The 17,848-nt window shown below is 41.4% G+C and overlaps 1 protein-coding gene and 1 non-coding gene across 2 annotated transcripts; one reads left to right on the top strand and one right to left on the bottom strand.

The window, feature by feature from the left end:
* Positions 1-3,614: 3,614 nt before the first annotated feature.
* On the top strand, positions 3,615-11,314 carry si:dkeyp-120h9.1 (Y+L amino acid transporter 2-like). The gene is made up of 11 exons (XM_061092749.1): positions 3,615-3,743; positions 4,032-4,207; positions 4,569-4,711; positions 5,664-5,789; positions 5,902-6,046; positions 6,286-6,409; positions 7,230-7,333; positions 7,463-7,559; positions 7,699-7,848; positions 8,242-8,425; positions 9,259-11,314. The coding sequence occupies exons 1-11, from the start codon at positions 3,615-3,617 to the stop codon at positions 9,351-9,353; spliced, it is 1,473 nt and encodes a 490-aa protein (XP_060948732.1). The 3' UTR covers positions 9,354-11,314.
* Positions 11,315-14,972: 3,658 nt separating this feature from the next.
* trnat-ugu (transfer RNA threonine (anticodon UGU)) lies at positions 14,973-15,046 on the bottom strand. Its single transcript has one exon. It is a non-coding gene; the product is annotated as a tRNA-Thr (tRNA).
* Between the last annotated feature and the right edge of the window lie 2,802 nt (positions 15,047-17,848).

Genomic DNA, 17,848 nt, shown 5'->3' with positions numbered 1-17,848 from the left:
CCTTGTACTGGAGAGTTCAGGCCCTACTAAGGGCTAACAGGGTGTTTCCCTCTTTGTTCCTCTGGTGAAGGCCAGGTGCAAAAAGAAAAAAACCTGTCTGTCTATGGTGCTGAAAGGAAGAATGATTCTTGAGGTGATGACTTTTATATTATAGGCTTGACTTACTTTTTTAAAAGACATATTTCAAGACATTTAGGTTTGATTGTTCCTCGCAGGTCATGCCAAATGTAGCTATTCAAAATGAATCAGGGTGAGGCAGTGCAGCGACCCCAGTCTTTTTACAATATATTTAATAAAGCTCCTTACCTCCCACATAATCCACAAAACACCAGAATCATTACAGGTTTTACCTCCTGACTGTAGAAAATAGTGATGGTCAAGCATGTAGAGAAAACAACCACTAGGTGGCAGCAAATCTCTCCCTGAGCATATGGCTCCACACTCAGGTCTCAGTGTTGAAGCGTTTACTGTGTTTATTGTATAAAATACATATAATGCTACAGACCAAGCTCCATTTAGACAGATATGCAGAGACATGATATTTTTTTCAAGTGTTTGCAGATTTTAGTTTATTTAAACAAGTTTTATTCAGGCCACTATAACAACTCAATATATAACTCTAGACAACACAAAGTACCTCATCTCCTTATCAAATGTAAGAAGTTTGGAGGATGAATGATTAACACTAACATAGCTTTTAGTTTTGGTGGGTAATTATGACTTTGAAAAACTGAAGTAGATATTTACAAGGGGGAAAAAAATTGGAGAAATTAATTTATTTCTTTGTTTTCCATGTTGTTCTTATTCACTACTGTTGTTGTTTACATTTTAATGGTTGATATGATTATCTGTTTGTCTGTAAAATGCCAATAAAGCTTACTGCATTGCATTGAATGACACTTTACAAAAAACGAATTACCAAGTGCTTTATAAAAAATTCAGGCTTTTATCATTAATAAAACTAGACACAGTTTTGAACCAAACTGTTCAAGTCGCAGTAAAATGAACAAATATTCTGATAAGGATGACGAGGAGCTAATTTAATACAATTATGGATCATAGGTATTGATATGTGATTAAAGCCCGATGACTTTTCCTCGCCTCTGATTGGTTGAGCCACGCATCGTTGCCCCATCACACCTATGAATCACACTGCACACCTGCACACCGCATCACCATAGAATCAATCCGCCACCGGGAACCCAACACAGTCGATTCTAGTTCCTCCTCCGCTGTGACGTATACCCTGTCGCTGCTATCGATTAAACTCAATATATAATCGATAAATAATCGTGTTTATGATTGATTGGTGTCGGGGGTCTGCTCGGCTTGGGGGTGTCACTCAGTGTCTGACGGCTGGAGGAGGAGGAGGAGGAGGAGGATGAGGATGAGGAGGAGCTAGCTGCTGCTGCTACAGGAGGAGGAAGAGGTAACGGGAGCACTTCACACATGAGGAGCTCAGTCCGGGCTCTGCTGCTTCCTCCTCAGGAGAAAACCAGACGACACGAAAGGTACCGTGACCCCCACCCAGTCTCTCTCACTGTGTTTCCTCACCCACACTCAGTCTGGAAGGTTTGTCGTCAGCCCGGAAAATGGCGGAAAGATGCCGGTAGTTTGACTAGCGTCCCTCACATGTCAGTCACATGCAGTTACCCAGCGTTAGCATCACCAGCATCCTGGATGTAGCTAGCCCCGAGGAGCTAAATGCCTCCTGTGCACAAGCTGCAGCATGGATATCGATCTCCAGGGTTTTGCTAATGACAGCTTCCAAACACGGGTTAACCATCCCTGCTGGTTTGTGTAACCAGGTTGTTAGTCAGTACCAGTGGTGATGTGGTGAGTTAGTGATCGTTCAGTCAGTGTTAATACACGAGGTTTGCCAAAGTATCTCGAAGAATCCACGTCTTCATCCTGATCGCACACCGCAGTCAGACCACGTTTCCTGGTGCACATGTCCGTGTGTGAGAGGAAACTCTTTCATCATCTGTTAAAAGTCAAAGTTTGCCAAAGTTTGCCAGTTTCACATATTCCGTTTGTTCCAGTCCTCATGGCGGTGGGAGGAGTTGTGTAGGGAAAGTGTCTTGAGTTGTGGGGGTTATGATCTTTGACTTTCCGGAGATGTGTCTTTTTTTAAACTTGCGAGGGAGCACAACTGCAGCAGCCATGTTTTGAAGCACGCAGACCAGATGCTGGCCTCATGTCATTGGTCCCATATTAGGACACACGGATCTCGAACCTCTGAGGACACTCCTCCTCCTGTCTCTGTAGTGATGCACAGACATTTATGACTGTTATAAGGAAGACAAACCTGACCACGTGGTTTGTGCACGATACAAGCCTCAACGATTCAAAGAAAAATGTGTTCAAACTTCACTTTGTAATTGTTGGAAAGAAGTCAGTCAGTAAGTTAGAAATCAGATTTCTGTCCCTCGAGTTTGTTGTATTTTAAGTTTATTTATTCACTTACTGCCCTGGTTGTGTGTTTTTTACATGTTTAACAGAGTTATTCAATTGTGGCATTTTTCGGTCAAACTACTCCAGAGAAATAACTTCATGCTCACAACTGCTTATAGTCAAATTTATTATATAATATTGATAAATATCCCTGGGACCTTTTTACTATGTCCCAAGTTCAACATTCAATGAATATATTTTGGTATCTGGCTGAACTGAACTTAACATTGTCCGTCCTGGATAACATGTACTGTGTTCACGTTTCTCAGTAAACAGTGTAGTTTCTGATCTAGCTTCAAGCATGTGCCTGTAGAAGAGGCAGAGGTGTTAGTTATGTGCAGCATCGTCAGAATCATAAATATGATTCCCGAAAAGTCTGATACGTGCAGGTAAAATCAGTGACGGCGACAGACAAAAGTAGCATCCAACAAGTAAACAATATGATCAGGCAGTCAGGGTATAAAATATTCCTTAGAAATAAGCTTTGTGATTTAAAGTTAACCTAGAGACATTTTGTAAATACTCACATGAATATGATTATGTTTTTTTCATTGAGTGAGGATTTTTGTTTAATGATGAGCAAACAGTTTTAAACAGAACCTCAGGTTACATCAGAGTCTTTCTGCTGCCAAAGCAAAGAGAAATGGTTGATGAGGTAAATTAGACATATATGAAATATCCATTCAAACTTTAACATCATAATATTCAGCAAAAACACATGTCTGGCCAATATCTAACAATGTAACACGTGAGCAGAAGAGGAGAGATTATCATATTTATTTCCACCTCACTGGTTGGCTGAGGATATGCCCTACCTCGTCAGTTCCACGCCTTATGAACTGATTGACATGAACCAAGAATTCTGTTTTCAATGCTTCCCATCGGTAGCTGACATGCAGGACAGGTGTATACCAATGATAATCTTTTTTTTTTTTTTTTTTTTACAGATTATTCCAGCAGGGACGTACGTCCAAGATTCAACAATGGCTTTTTGAGACAGGCAGAGTATTTGCCCTCCTGGGACACACACACACCACCCTTTCTCTTTTCCTGGTTCCACTCCCTCTACTGCTGCCTGGAATCAGTTGTTCCACTTTACCACTCCCCCCATCACTGTCCTGTTACCTCCTCTGAGTCGAGCCTGAGGGCTGTAGATCAGGATGGTTGCCGAGGCAGACTCGGCCTCTCAGAGCAGCGGTCTGCGGCTGAAGCAGGAGATTTCCCTCCTTCATGGGGTCTGTCTCATCGTGGGAAATATGATTGGTTCTGGCATCTTCGTCTCACCTAAGGTAGGATGCTCCGCTTTGTTGAGCCCAACAATTTATTTGTCCTTTAAGATGAAAATAGTCGCTTGCTCTTGTGGTTTTTATTCTAAAAATGCATGCTATTATTCAGACACGCTTTCATCAGAAATAAATAATATAATATTAAGGTTCTCTGTTGCAGTTGCAGTTTTTGCTTTGTCTAATTCTAATGCATTTAGCTGCTTTTTCGTTACCTTCTAGTTTCCTGTACATGTAGTGTTATATATGCTGCTGTATTTACTATAGAAACTACCCTTATTTGTTATCCCGCAGGGGGTTCTTCTATATACAGGCTCATTTGGCCTGTCCCTGGTAGTGTGGGCCATTGGAGGAATATTTTCTGTTTTTGGAGCGTTATGCTACGCTGAGCTTGGAACCACTATCCACAAATCTGGAGCTTCCTACGCCTACATCCTGGAGGCCTTTGGAGGCTTCCTAGCTTTTATTCGGTATGTAGTTGGAATGCTTCTCCTCTCAGCGGACACTTTCTTTTAAACATTGTGCTGCAAATAATACACATTAGAAACTTGTTGCTTGCTCAGAAGGTTCCTTGTTTTGAGTCAATCAAACATTAAGCATGTTTGAACTGGATCCTGTTTAGCTATTATCTTCAGACATGTCAGGTTACTTGCCTGATGTGTCAACTGATTATGACATTAGTGCAGGCAGACACTACATCGTGGAAAACATTGACCTTTTCCCAAAATGGCAAAAGACCATCAAGTTTAACATTATTCCTTGTTATTTTACTAAAATTTAACTAATATTGTACTCGTGCCTCATAATGATAAATGTGTATCATACTTTTAGACTGTGGACGTCATTGTTGATAGTGGAACCAGCCTGTCAGGCAGTGATAGCCCTGACCTTCTCCAACTACCTAGTCCAGCCTTTTTACCCAACGTGTTCAGCCCCCTACTATGCTGTCCGTCTCATCGCTGCTGCCATTATATGTAAGTCTCTACCTGCACTGAATACACTTGCATGCTTTTATTTAAGCTGTGGACAGTAAGTGTTGACACGACTGAGATCACCCGGGCGATCAGGGTGTGTCTGTATGTGTGTGTGCGTGCGTGTGTGTGTTTGTGGTGCATGTGTGCAGCAACAGTTCATCAGGTTGTAGCTGTTGTACCCATAACGCTTGGACACAATTTAAACAACTTATTTTTTTCATCTTCAGCATGAACCACATAGTCACGTTAAAAAATACCTTTAACAATCAGCAGTACTTTAAATGGCGTAATGAGTTGTGAGGCGTTTATGCAAAGAGTGTAAAAGTCGTCAATCCTGCTTGGGATGAATGCATGAACATTTCCCAGAGGATTAGATTATGATGCAAGTCGTCTAAGGTTTCATACATTTCCAGGGCAACTAAACAATGTTTGCCTGGTAACAATGCAGAGGTATCCTCCTCTAAAATGGATTACTGAGACTCGCACTTCTGACCAATCATAGAATGCAAAATCAGGTCAGTCCACTGCTTGTCTGACGCAGTGAATTCCTGCTTGTATTGACTGGACTACAATTATCTAGTTGCTGCACAGGTTATCGAGTTCCTTAATCCTGCCTTACCTGAGACAGTATGTTCTATGTATTTGATTGTATCATCACCAAAACCTTTTCACATGTACAGTACTGATATGTCCGCAATAGATCCCTATTATTGGTATTGTCATTGGCTCAAAAAATCCATCTGTCAGTCTTGTCAAAAACAGAAGAGGACCTTAAGTTGACTGAAACATGAAGCATTTTAATGATCAGCAAAAGACATTTCTTCAAAAGTTCTTAACCTCAAATTTAAATCCCTGCTCATCTATTCCACATTATTTATGTCCATCATCCAACATGAACACGGTGGAGTTTCCATTGTTTAACTGCAATTGTCTCGTCCTTTCTCTCCCTCAGGTCTCTTGACTTGTGTGAACTGCATGAAAGTGAAATGGGGCGCTATTCTTCAGGTCTTCTCCACCGTAGCCAAGGTTCTCGCTCTCATCGTCATCATCATCACCGGCATGGTTAAGCTGGCACAAGGTAGGAGAAGATTCTTAACTTTATATGAAATGCAGGAAATACTTGAAGGTCAGTTATGCTTTAAAAACTGCACTGGCTGTGTTGGGATTAATGCACCACTTCTTTGTTGTAGGTTTTGACCAGAACTTTGAGGACTCATTCAAAGGGTCCAAGCTGAACCCTGGCGACATGGCCTTGGCCCTTTATTCAGCGCTCTACTCCTACTCAGGCTGGGATACTCTCAACTTCATCACAGAGGAAATCAAGAACCCAAAGAGGTAGGAAGTGCGATGGAGAAACCATCTCAAATAAAACAGGGTTGCTTTTCATTCCCGACAGATTTTCTTTTGCATAGCTACTGTATATCTGTACTTGCTTAAATCTTAAAACTCTTGTAATCTTCCTCGTGAATTTCTCAAGTCAACAATCCTCCATCTCAGTACTTGTTTGCATCATAGCTATAAGTGGACAGATTGCTTTAATTGAACATTAACCACTTTTTCCTTTGTCCTTGTAGGAATCTGCCCTTATCCATCGCTATTTCCATGCCTATTGTAACAGTGATCTACATCTTGACCAACGTAGCTTATTATGTCGTCTTGGATGCAGACACAGTGCTCAACAGTGACGCTGTTGCCGTGGTGAGTATCTGAAGATCATTAACTTGGTGCAGTCCTCTGAGAGTGTGTGATACTTATATCTGCCCATAAAGCTTATTAGAGCATCACAGGACTCCTCCAGATTGTCAACATCTGCTCAGTCTCCTAGCGACAGCAGGTTTTGATCTCCATCCTGTCGTCTGCAGTCATCTCTTTCAGTCTGGCTGGATGCCTCTGGCCCTAGTATCTGGTTCAGTCCTCCCTATTAGTTATTTGTGACTGTAGTAGACGAGATGATGACAGGAACCTCATTTAGCTAAAGAGGTTAGCGCCCCACACAGGAACATGGGGAAGTTGATGATGTTATTAGTGCACTGGCAGAGGAAGAGTTGTATTGTCAGTGGTATTTTATATTATTATATTAGAAGATTCACTCTAATGGTTCCTTAACGTTCTGACAGTCCACAAGCCATTGAGTCTGTGCACTATTTAATTAAAGCAGAGTGAGACAGCAAATGTTCATGTTTTTGACAAGATGACAAGATTTGTCAGATGATGTTTAGTGACAATGTCAAACCTCGTTCTCTGAGCTTGAGGAGACTTGACACTAAAGTACCACATTGAAAAGAGGCTGATACGACCACATAGGCAAATAGCGCTGAACACATGAGTGTTTAAAAAGTTTTCAATTACAAGTCAATATTCGTTTGCTTTAATTAAGTACTTGGTGTTTCCTTTTTATAAGGTTTTTCAACTAGAATTTGTAGTTATTATTTTATATCTTAATATGTATTTAAACGGTTTAACCATTAAAGGCGTTTGGTCTTTCCTGTTAAAGAGCAATAAACACTTCTCTCTACAGACATTTGCAGATGAGGTGCTGGGCTGGGGTCGCTGGTTGATCCCTCTGGCTGTGGCCATTTCCTGCTACGGAGGTCTCAACTCCTCCATCATCGCTGCCTCCAGGTCAGTAAACGCACAGAAAACGTCTCAGTCTTAAAAGCCTGTTTCTGCCAATGTAATGTTTTGAGTGTAAATGCCTGAATAGTCGATAACATCTTTTCGCACCCTTGCTCCATTTGTTTTCTCCTGCAGGTTGTTTTTTGTTGGTTCCAGAGAAGGCCACCTACCTAATGTCCTGTGTATGATTCACATTAAGCGTTACACTCCAATTCCTGCCCTGCTTTTCAATGTGAGTATTTTAATGTATCTTGAAATTAAACAGTGTATTTGATTGTTTTGGTCTCCTCTGTAAGCCTGCCTGTAGGATGCCGTGTCGTTGGTTACCAAACTCAATATTGTTTTGCATTTGTCTGTTCTTCTGTTCCCAGGGTGGCATGTCTCTGTTGTATCTCTCCGTGCCTGACGTGTTCCAGTTGATCAACTACTTCAGTTTTAACTACTGGTTGTTCATCGGCCTCTCAATTGCCAGCCTGATTTATCTTCGCTTCACAGCTCCTGACCTGCCTCGACCTGTTAAGGTAGATGCAGCATGACTCTAGACATGGCTTTCAATTTGAATCAGTGTGGTATAAAACAAGCTGAGACATGAAGTTTAGTGCATACATTCAAAGGTTTTTTTAGACAGTCTAATTTTCACATCTTGAAACCTTGTTTAACTGTCATAGTTTCATCTTTTTATCCCTACTTTTTCCTAGGTTTTTGTTTCAATCCACACCAGATTTTAAACACATTTAAATCAAAATGCATAAAGAATCCATAAATAATAAAAACATTTATTAGAGCCGCTATTAAATCAGCAGAAGGATTATGGTTTTAAGCTAATAATATTTATATTTGTTTCTGTTATTTAATCTTTCTACTTTTCTCCCTCCCTTCATCGTCGCCCTCCTCTCCTGACTTCGCTCCTGCAGCTGTCTCTGTTTTTCCCGATCGTTTACTGCCTGTGCAGCGTGTTCCTGGTGGTGGTGCCTCTCTACAGCGACACAGTCAACTCTCTTGTAGGAATTGGGGTGGCGCTGTCCGGAGTACCAGTCTACCTCCTATGCATCCGCTTGCCAGCCTCCTCCAGACCAGCCTTCCTTAGAAATATACTTGGTAAGAGGCTTGAATGAGACTGAGTTCTGAGTACAGAGTCCAGCGTAGTTGTCATGTTTGTTTTGTAGAGACGAAAATCACTTAATATTCTCTAATGGAGCTGCTCAAACGAGTATTTTATTTTCCTTAATCCATCTATCCAGAGACCCATGGGTGCCATCATGTTTATTTTCAATTCATTATAATTCTATCACTTTATACAATTTACAAGTGACCTCTATGAAATAATACATGGCAGGTGACCCCTTGAAAAACTGGCCACTGAGGGCCGAGATTTATTTTGGTTAAATAATGAACTCAAATATACTTAGACAATAGGCCAAATTGTCAGCCTTTTTTTTTTTTTTTTTTTGAAGAATTTAAATTCCTCAAGGGATTGGACTGTGTACTGTGTATTTTATATTTGAACCATAATAAGTACATAAGCACAAAGTTATCGTATAAGTAAGTTCAACATGTTTTTGTATGAATTAATATCATTGTGTGATGATATTACGCATAACTTTTCAAAAGTAGCTTACTACTCTTAAGTCTTATATACACCAGCTACTATGCAGATGTAAAAAAAAAAAAAAACCTCTTGTTAGTGTTAAAGAGGGATTGAGATTAGTGTTTGAAAGTTCTCTGTACAGCTGAGAAAACATACTGTGCAGGGTTCTGTAGTGCAAAGATAAGAATTGGATATGAAACCCCTGTAGATGAGGTAAACCCCTCCCACTTCTATTGACCTTAAGATAAAACCATTAATGCTTTATCTAAAATGTATTTGTTCACAGTATTTTCTCCTGTTTCCCATGATGACATTTTTCCTTTTCTTTCCTCTGTCACTCCAGACAGGAGCTCTCTGGTCACCCAAAAACTCTGCATGTGTTGTGTGGCCTCCAGTGACATTGATCTGGACAACCTTGACCCAGAAAAGATCGAGTGACGGAGCGACAAGTTCTCTAAAGTAACCACGTGGAAGGAATGGGAGGATGAGTGAAAGACAGAAGCTGCAGACAATCAGAATATGGATGTGTACGATTGGATCGGTTTTTAAAGTTAAAAATGCACACATTAGTTCAACACACCTCAATACACCCAATCCCTCCTCTCTCTCTTTCTCTCTCTCACTCACTCTCTCTCTTTCTCTCTCTCTCTCACTCTCTTTCTCTCACTCTCACTCTCTCACTCTCTCATGGCATTGCCAAGATTAACTCACTGAAGAGCACATTCTCATGGTGGCACACAATGCAGTGTTGGCTCTATGATTCCATCCTCACGTGCTCAAACACTGCAACTCACAAGCACATGAGCTGAAAAACTTACGGTGACACTGAAACACACAAGAAATAATAATCCAGTCCAGAGGTAGTTGACTCAGCAGAGAGGGCTGAGTGGATTAATTCAACAATAATAGGAAGGTACAGACAAAACACAGGTGGGAAAAAAACATTTTGTTCATTCCTTACATGTTAACGAAGCTGGTGACCCCTCGTCACAGTTTGGAAAGGTCAGTAGGTTGTTTCCTCCTTCCTTCATTTTTAGGAACCTTAACGTCATAAAATTTCTCAGTTCCTGAAAGTAAGAAGCCTTGTTATAGATGTATAGTTATGTATGTGTGAAGTTAGACTAACACACGACAGACAGAAGGTGAATTTAGAAGGTGCTATGAATGGCGACAATTTTGCACATTTTCTCTTTATGTTGTTGTATAATTACCGTGTTTATAGAAAGCTTTATTCTCATCTTTGAACTGAACTAAATGACCAAATGAACAGGTGTCAAGGTTTTGTAGGAATTAGCAAAGAAAAGAGATTAAATACAAGTGCTGTTATTTCTGTCAGTCAGTTTAAGCCAGGTGTAATGTGTCTGTTGACTCATGGTTTTATTTAAAGAGGGGTAATCCTACATGATCATAGCTCTGTCAACACGATCGTCTGTCCTGTGAAATCTTTTCTCTCTTCTGCAAAATCCTTTGTTTGCATCTTCAGGGCTGTGTCTGATGTCTGGGGCCTCCTAGTGGCCTCAAGCAGCAATGTCCCAGGGGTCACTCATGAGTTTATTGGTTTTGTGTATGTTGCTCCTGTCGTTTATCACCTCATTCTCTCAAGTGTTACTGAAATCAAATGGGCTTTAAAAGTCAAAGCTCACGTGAACTGATGGATTGTGTGTTTTTTCCATGGGGATGACTATGTAGATCCGAACCTCAGGATCGACCATGCTGATGTGCACACGCTGTCGCAGATTTTTATTCTTACTCGCTCTTGTCTTAAGAATTAGTATTACAGTTAGGATATTTAACCCAATATTGTAGAGATCACCAACTTGGACCATTTATTCCACGGTACATAACTGAAAGTCTGTTGAGCCTGTAGCAAAGTGTCTCTTGGTTCGGTGAGAACATCGTAGCATTAGTTTCAGCCACAGGCAGAGACGAGCTGAACTTTGGTGTTAGCGTTGTTCTCTAATCCTTAGTGACTGTACCTGCCTGCTCTGCTTTTGATATCGTAATGTACTTTACCGTGAGCACAGTCATACTGACACATGTTGCTGTAGGAGTTGCCAAACCTTCCTCAGGATACTTTTTTCCTGTTTTCAGTCCAAGTGGCTTCTTGAACCAGTTGTCGTTGAGGTCAGTGAACTTTCAGATGGAAATAATCAGGGCTCAGCTTAAATTAATTGAGTGTCTTCTCATAAGCACCTTCATAACAACAGCCAACAGAAGAACACGTGTGTATCTGTAATGTTGCTTCTCTGGAGTCGATATGTAAACCAAACCAGCCAGTTGTGTGTGTGTGTGTGTGTGTGTTTGATTGTCATTGGCCATATATCTGGAGTAAAGAGTATTTCCATGTATCATGTTATGAACTGTTCTATACACAAATTTGTCTATCTGGTCAGGTTAATTTCTGTGCTTGATTGTTTTTATTTATTATATTCTGTACCTTAATATAAAACAAGAAACTGAGGTAGGAATGTGACGTATGTTTTTATCTGAATAAAGACAAGTACAGAATGTGGATTATAAACCCTTGTGTGACTTTGACTTTGTCGTCCGTATGAATGAAGCACAAACGTCTGCAGCCTTCGTATTTGCACTGAGAAGCTGACGGCCACTAGAGGTCGTTGTCTCCTACAACTTAACCCTGTCAAGTATCTGCAGCTTGATCTGTTTCTGTTCATTTACATAAAGAAACATTTCAAAATCACATTCAAGCCACAAGCCTCTTCAGTCTGCTGCTGCTGAAAATTTTGTTCAACATAAACATAATGTGCTTTTGTATTTTCACCGACTTTGATCAACAGTTAGTTTGATAAAGTGCATCAAACTGCAAATGCTGTGTAACTGTATATATCATTGTCCAGTGTAGAACTGTTGAAATTCTCAAAAGATGAGTGATCGAAAGATTCACCTCTGCAAAATAGTAACTTTCTAAATATAAATGAATAGTTGCCAAGACTACTGCAAATCAATGTGTGAGTTGAAATGATAACACAGCTCATCAGAATAATTGGAATTTGAAACACTGATATGTTTGAAATGTTCGACGAGATGATTTCCAAGATTGACCTGTTCACTAGGATCTAGCAACAGCCATCAATCACAAGTGCAGAGATAAAAAATGTTTGCCCAAACAGACGGAAACATAGGGTGTTCAGTGGAGATATTACATTTATAACTCATTCTGTGCTTATGTAGAAATTGTTTTAGTCTTAAGTTCACTTTGGGTTGAGGCTCAAGGTTTCGATATCTCCTGTTATTGTTTTCTTCATTGCTCTTCTGTGGCTTGATATTTGGGGTTTCCAAACACACACAACCTGTCAATGGCGTCTAAAACTGACCATCAACCTTCCAAGGTGGCTGGCAGAGCACCACCTCCTGTCCATCCACCCACCTTGGCCCCCTCCCCGGGGGGCTCGGTGCAGCAGACGCATCACATTTCACCTGGGTGTGCACTCTGGGCCTCACATGCTACCCACTGATAGGTGCTCCTTCCTGGAGAGAGGCCTGACTCTGTCCTTGTACCCAGGACAGAGGGAGTTGGGTTCCACTGACTCATGCATTAAAGATAAAGCAGTGGAGGGTGAGTGTAGCCGAGGAACCACAACAGCTACTGTAACAGCTCTCTCCCACCGAGCGGAGTGTGATCTGTAAAAGGTCCAGGCTGCTCTGTACCTCTGATGCTCTGCAGGGAGTGTCTGTCCTTGGGACGGACAGAAGAGGTGATGGTTGAGTGGCCGCCGCACGCTGGCACCCGCTCGGCATCATGGAGCTACAACGACGCCTGAACTGGATACGGCACCGACCCTGGAGGCCCCATGTCTACCACAGGGAGTTCAAGCGTGAGTGCAGCCGTCATCAGCTGTAAATAAATCCAGAGCGTTGATGTCTTCAGATTTATAAGTTGCTTTTCTCCGTTCTCATATTTTAAACCCCTTTCAAAATGTCCTTTTAATTGTCTAAGTGCTGCTGTGAACCTGAGAAGCTCAGCAAACTCACTGCTGTGTTATCAAGTGACGTATAAGTGACTCAGACAAACTGTGTCCTGCTGCTTTGAGAAAATCCTCATGTTCTTCTTCCTGCAGAAAACATGTGTATCTACTGTTTCTAAAGGTGTCTGATAAACTATAGTAAATATTCTGCAGGTTTTAAATGAGTCACATGACTCTGAGGTGTCAGGTGAGACGCATGTTTAATGAGACATCTTGGAGTAAAATATATGCATCAGGCTACAGGCTGGTTTGAGACACAAACTCATTATTACTTAAAGCTTGTTGGCTTTTGTTGCAGAATCCCATCAGCAACAAGTTTGAAGTCCCACATGGACGGGTCATGAGACAACAGGTCCCTCACATGTCAATATATAGAAACACAAAATAACTACATATGTGTGTATCTCTAGTTTTCATTTTGTTCACCGTTATCCAAAGAGGTTATTTTTTTCACCTCTGTCCGTTTGTTTGTTTGTGAGTAATATTACTAAAAAACTATTGGATTTGGTGGAAGCCTCCGCATTCCAGCCCAGAGGTGAGAGAGGCCTTTTTCTCCTTATTCGTTGATTTCTCCGAGATTAATTCATGGATCTTAATGGAAAAATCTGGAATATTTAGGGAACTGTGGGGATTTGTAACTTGGTGCAGATCCAAATAAAAATCGACATCAAATGAATTTAAATACGGTTTCATCACTGGTGGGCCTTGGTGGAGGCATGCACTCCACTGAGAGCCATTGTGGGTTTTATATGCAGGATTATTGTCATTTTTTGTTGATATATTGAGTTTTTTTATGTCTGGTCCGCATATGGTCTGGTAGTTTTGACATCTTTGTGGTCAATTTGATTCTCCATCATCATTTTGCCTCCCTCATTCTGTGTCATTGTTTTGTGTCTCTGTCGTAGGTTGTTTTGTGTCTCTTGTTGTTTTTTTGGCCTCTGTAGTTGTTCCGACTTGTTCCGTTGATTGTGCATGATGAGATTACAGCACTTTGTTCTGGTGTTGCTCACCAACTGTAATTTCCTGACATTTCCTGTCCCTATTTAAGATTGTGGCTGACTGACTCACGTGCACAGCAAACGTGTGTAGTGTAAAACGACAGCACATTAGTGGATCGATAGAAACTGAGTGCACATCATCAACGGTTCTACTACAACTTCGTCCTTATACCCACATCCTGCTTGAGGAACTTTATCTTCCTCTTGGGAATCAGTAAAAAGTCTTCTAATGCATCGACTGCACATCTTGCACAAAGAGTAAACGCTGGGTCCTGTGCATGTTTGTCAGAAGAGTTCATGTATAAGTGTGCACGGTGGACTAGGTAACTGTCAGCAGTGAATAGTCATAACCATGGGGTAGGTGATCAATAGAGTTTTTATGACAAGAAAAATACTTAAAATGCTGATGCGACTAAAAGACAAGTCATGCAAAATAACTCTGTTTGTCCGGAAGGTATTTGAACTGATGTTGTTTATTGGAGGCAGCGAAACCAGCAGTTTCACAGACGTCGAAGTAAAATAAACTCCTGTTGTCACCTCTGGGGCTCAGGATATTTCCTCCGCCTTTTCAAACATTTGAACACGGACACGATGACTATTTGAGTTCCACTGTTATTGAAGTTCACGTTGAATAAGCCTCTTCTCCTTTCTTTCTTTTCTTTCTCAAAGTTCTTGAATATTCTTCTTGATTTATCTGCTACTGCTTCCAAACATATCGGTGATTTCTTATCCTTTCTAAAGTTTCAAAATTCTCCTGATGACTCCAGTTTTTATTTCTAATTATATTTTATCTCACACGTGCTGTAACCTTGGCAACCACTCACTTAAATAGAATCTTTCAGAGATGAGGCACTTTGATGCCTTCAGGGCTACAACAAACTCTGGTGGTTGTTATTCACTGGATAATTAAATATATACTGTCACATAGTATGTAGTACATCAGGCCATACATTTACTGTATTTACTGTTTATTGGACACAGAAAGGGAATCAATTAGAGCTTGATATCTATAATTGAAAACGATAGTCTTACGCATAGCAGTTTAACTTTGTTTAGGAGAATCTTGACTCTGAAGGCATGAATGGGGGGATTGAACCCATGATTTTTGGTTTACAAGACCAACGCCTTACCACTTGGCCACCATGCCCATATTAAAATCCTTATCGAAAACCATTAAAAGCGTTAAAATATTTCCATATTCTAGAATTCTTTACAATTCCTCTCTACAAAACATTAAATGTCAATATTGTTGTGTCTATTTCTATGCTTACTAACCCTTTGTGTTCCCAGTAACCACCAGCAGGGGGCCTCCACACTGTGATAATATAATTTACTGCTCACCACAGACACACACAGCACATACACATGCTCAGAGGGAAGTGAAGCAAGAACACAATTCCTCTTAACAATGTTGAACTGCAGCTAAAATGATCAAAGCTGAACTTCCTCCCCAAGATTTTCATTAATCCTTCCTGTTTCCAGTCCGAGGCCATGATGGGACTCGGAGCCTCTTCCATCTGATTTCATGAGACGTGTCTGAAAGAAGAGGAGTTCTCACTTTAATCTCATGAGAATGAGATGATGAAAAGTCTCTCGCTCGTGATGATATATGTATTTTTATGACTTCAACCTTAATGGAGGTGATTGAAATGAACCACTCTCATCAGATGGTGTTGTTCACTCTCTGTGACCTGTCTGACTCCTGCTCATTTCTCCTCTCCCTCACTCTGTTGTTGTCTGCACCTCTCCCTCCCTCACCTCTGCCCTCCATGCATTTGCTTTATTGCTTTCTCTCTTTCTCGTGTCAGCCTCTCCTCTCACTTATCGTCTCCCCGCCCTGTGACCTCCCCCACATCTCCCACTCCCCTTATTATATCTCTCCTCCCTCCCTCCCTCCTCTCATCAGATCTTCATTATCCTCCTTCCTGCTCCCTGGTTTCTCTCCTCCCATATCTTCTCCTCTCTCACCTCCTCTCCTCTAGATTCTTCTGTCCTACCCCTTCGTTTTCTCCCCCTTCCTCTCCCTTCCCTCATCTCCTCTCCTCTTGCCCTCTCTCACCTCCTCTCCTCAAGTTTCCTTTCGCCTTCTCTTTCTTCCTCTCATCTGCTCTCCTCTCCTCTAGTTTCCTCTCCCTACTCCTCTCCTGTCACTCTCTCTCACTTCCTCTCCTCTCCTCTCCTCTCCTCTCCTCTCCTCTCCTCTCCTCTCCTCTCCTCTCCTCTCCTCTCCTCTCCAGTCAGATTTGTAATGGTGCTCACTCTCTGAAAAAATCTTCCCACTCCATAGCAACGCGCCTCCTCACTCCTGCAGCCCCACTGATTCAGGAGGCAGTGTTGGGATGTAAAACTACATCAGAGGAGATTACACATTGCCTCGGCTCATTTTCCACTTGTCATCTGTAGCTGGAAATGATACTCCCTCAGCGCTCAGCCGTACTATTCTCCTTTCTTCTAATTTCTGTCACACACTTTCTCGCTCTCTCTCTCTTCTTTTCTCTCTTGCTCATCTACGCGTTTCCCCCGTCCCTCCCTCCTCGCCAGGAAAACAATTCAATTCACGAGTTTTCAGGGCACATGTGATACAGGAATCAAGCCGGCCCTTTCTCTGTAATTTTCAATAAATTCGAGCAAGCAAGGCTGCTGCGTGGGCAGCTTATGAACACAGAGAACAACTAATGGAAAGAGAGTAAGAAAAGGGAGAGATAGGGAGGGGGGAGGAGAACAAAATAAATTGCCGCCTGCATATCCTAAAGAAGGAGTGCATGTTAGGCATTTATTTCTTACCGCTGTAGCTTACATTTCCACTTGTGTTTGACAGCACGTCTTCGTATGCAAGTACCTTCAATCACAACACTTAAAAGCCCAGGCATGTAAATGATGTCACTACTATAACAAGTGTGCTGTACGAACAAAAACAAATAAGAGAGTAAAAATCACCAAGGTCATCTGAATAACATTTAATTCCAGTCTTATCCAACATGGTCATTTGCTCAGACTCTTTGACACAGACTGTAAATAAAGACTTCATTTCCTCCCACTATTCAGAAGTGAAGCCAAAATATCCCAGATATGAACGTTGCCATCTTGTGCATCTGGATCGAGAGCATCAGGGCACCACATGGGCAGTGTGGTCACCGCTGTGCCAGTCTGCAGCTGGTGTGCAGCATCTGTATTGCCGCCCATATACACGCTCAACCTATTGTCAAGTCAGTCTCTGCTGTCAATCATGAGTCAATAGTCAATTTTCCATCTGAATGTTTATTTTAACCCAACTTCCAGAAATTCAGCATACATGGTGCGTTCATCTACATTTCCATCCAGTCCTGTTACTGCTACGCATACTTAGACCCGGTCACGTCAAGATCACTAATTGTTGGAGCTAATAGCCTTGTCAGGTCCAATTAATCCATCACAGAAGAAGAGGGCGCAGCGACAAGGCGTGATCACTGTAACAGAGCGCCACTTAAATCCCAAATGATAGAAACAACGTGGAGAATATGATGCATATATGACATTCATGTTCGTTTCATGTGTTACAATCGCTTCATCATTCCAAAGAGATCTGATGTTGTTTTCAATTTTAATTCTCTACACTGGAGAGTTTTTTTGGACTAAGTCTGTTTCCCCTGCCCATTTTGTTCTTATTGATTTACAAATTTAGAAAATAGAAAAATGGAAAGAAAATGATGGAAAAGCACTTGATGTGGAGACAGCTGAGAATCAATATCCTTCCACTGAGTAAGATAGAGGTTGAACCGAGCCTGACCTCTGACCTCTCTGTTTGACCGAACCAGCAAAAACAATGAAAGATCATGCTGTTGGCGTTAATGGCCCAACGCAGAGGCGAGGTAAGTAACGGACAACCTTGTCCAGCTGTCGTGCTCTGAGCAACTCGCTGATGACTCACGAAGCACAACGTTTGAAAGAAAAAAGGATCACGTTGAAAGCT

Source organism: Limanda limanda, chromosome 19 (assembly GCF_963576545.1).
Source record: "Limanda limanda chromosome 19, fLimLim1.1, whole genome shotgun sequence".
NCBI classification, from domain to species: Eukaryota; Metazoa; Chordata; class Actinopteri; order Pleuronectiformes; family Pleuronectidae; genus Limanda; species Limanda limanda.
Note: the sequence above shows the minus strand (reverse complement) of the source record. Positions and strands in the feature narration are given on the sequence as shown.

Bases quoted from the DNA above. Each gene is read 5' to 3' on its own strand.
- si:dkeyp-120h9.1 (XM_061092749.1), top strand. From the start codon at position 3,615: ATGGTTGCCGAGGCAGACTCGGCCTCTCAGAGCAGCGGTCTGCGGCTG. The intron at 5,790-5,901 runs GTAGGAGAAGAT...TCTTTGTTGTAG, and splicing joins CATGGTTAAGCTGGCACAAG to GTTTTGACCAGAACTTTGAG. The intron at 8,426-9,258 runs GTAAGAGGCTTG...CTGTCACTCCAG, and splicing joins CTTCCTTAGAAATATACTTG to ACAGGAGCTCTCTGGTCACC.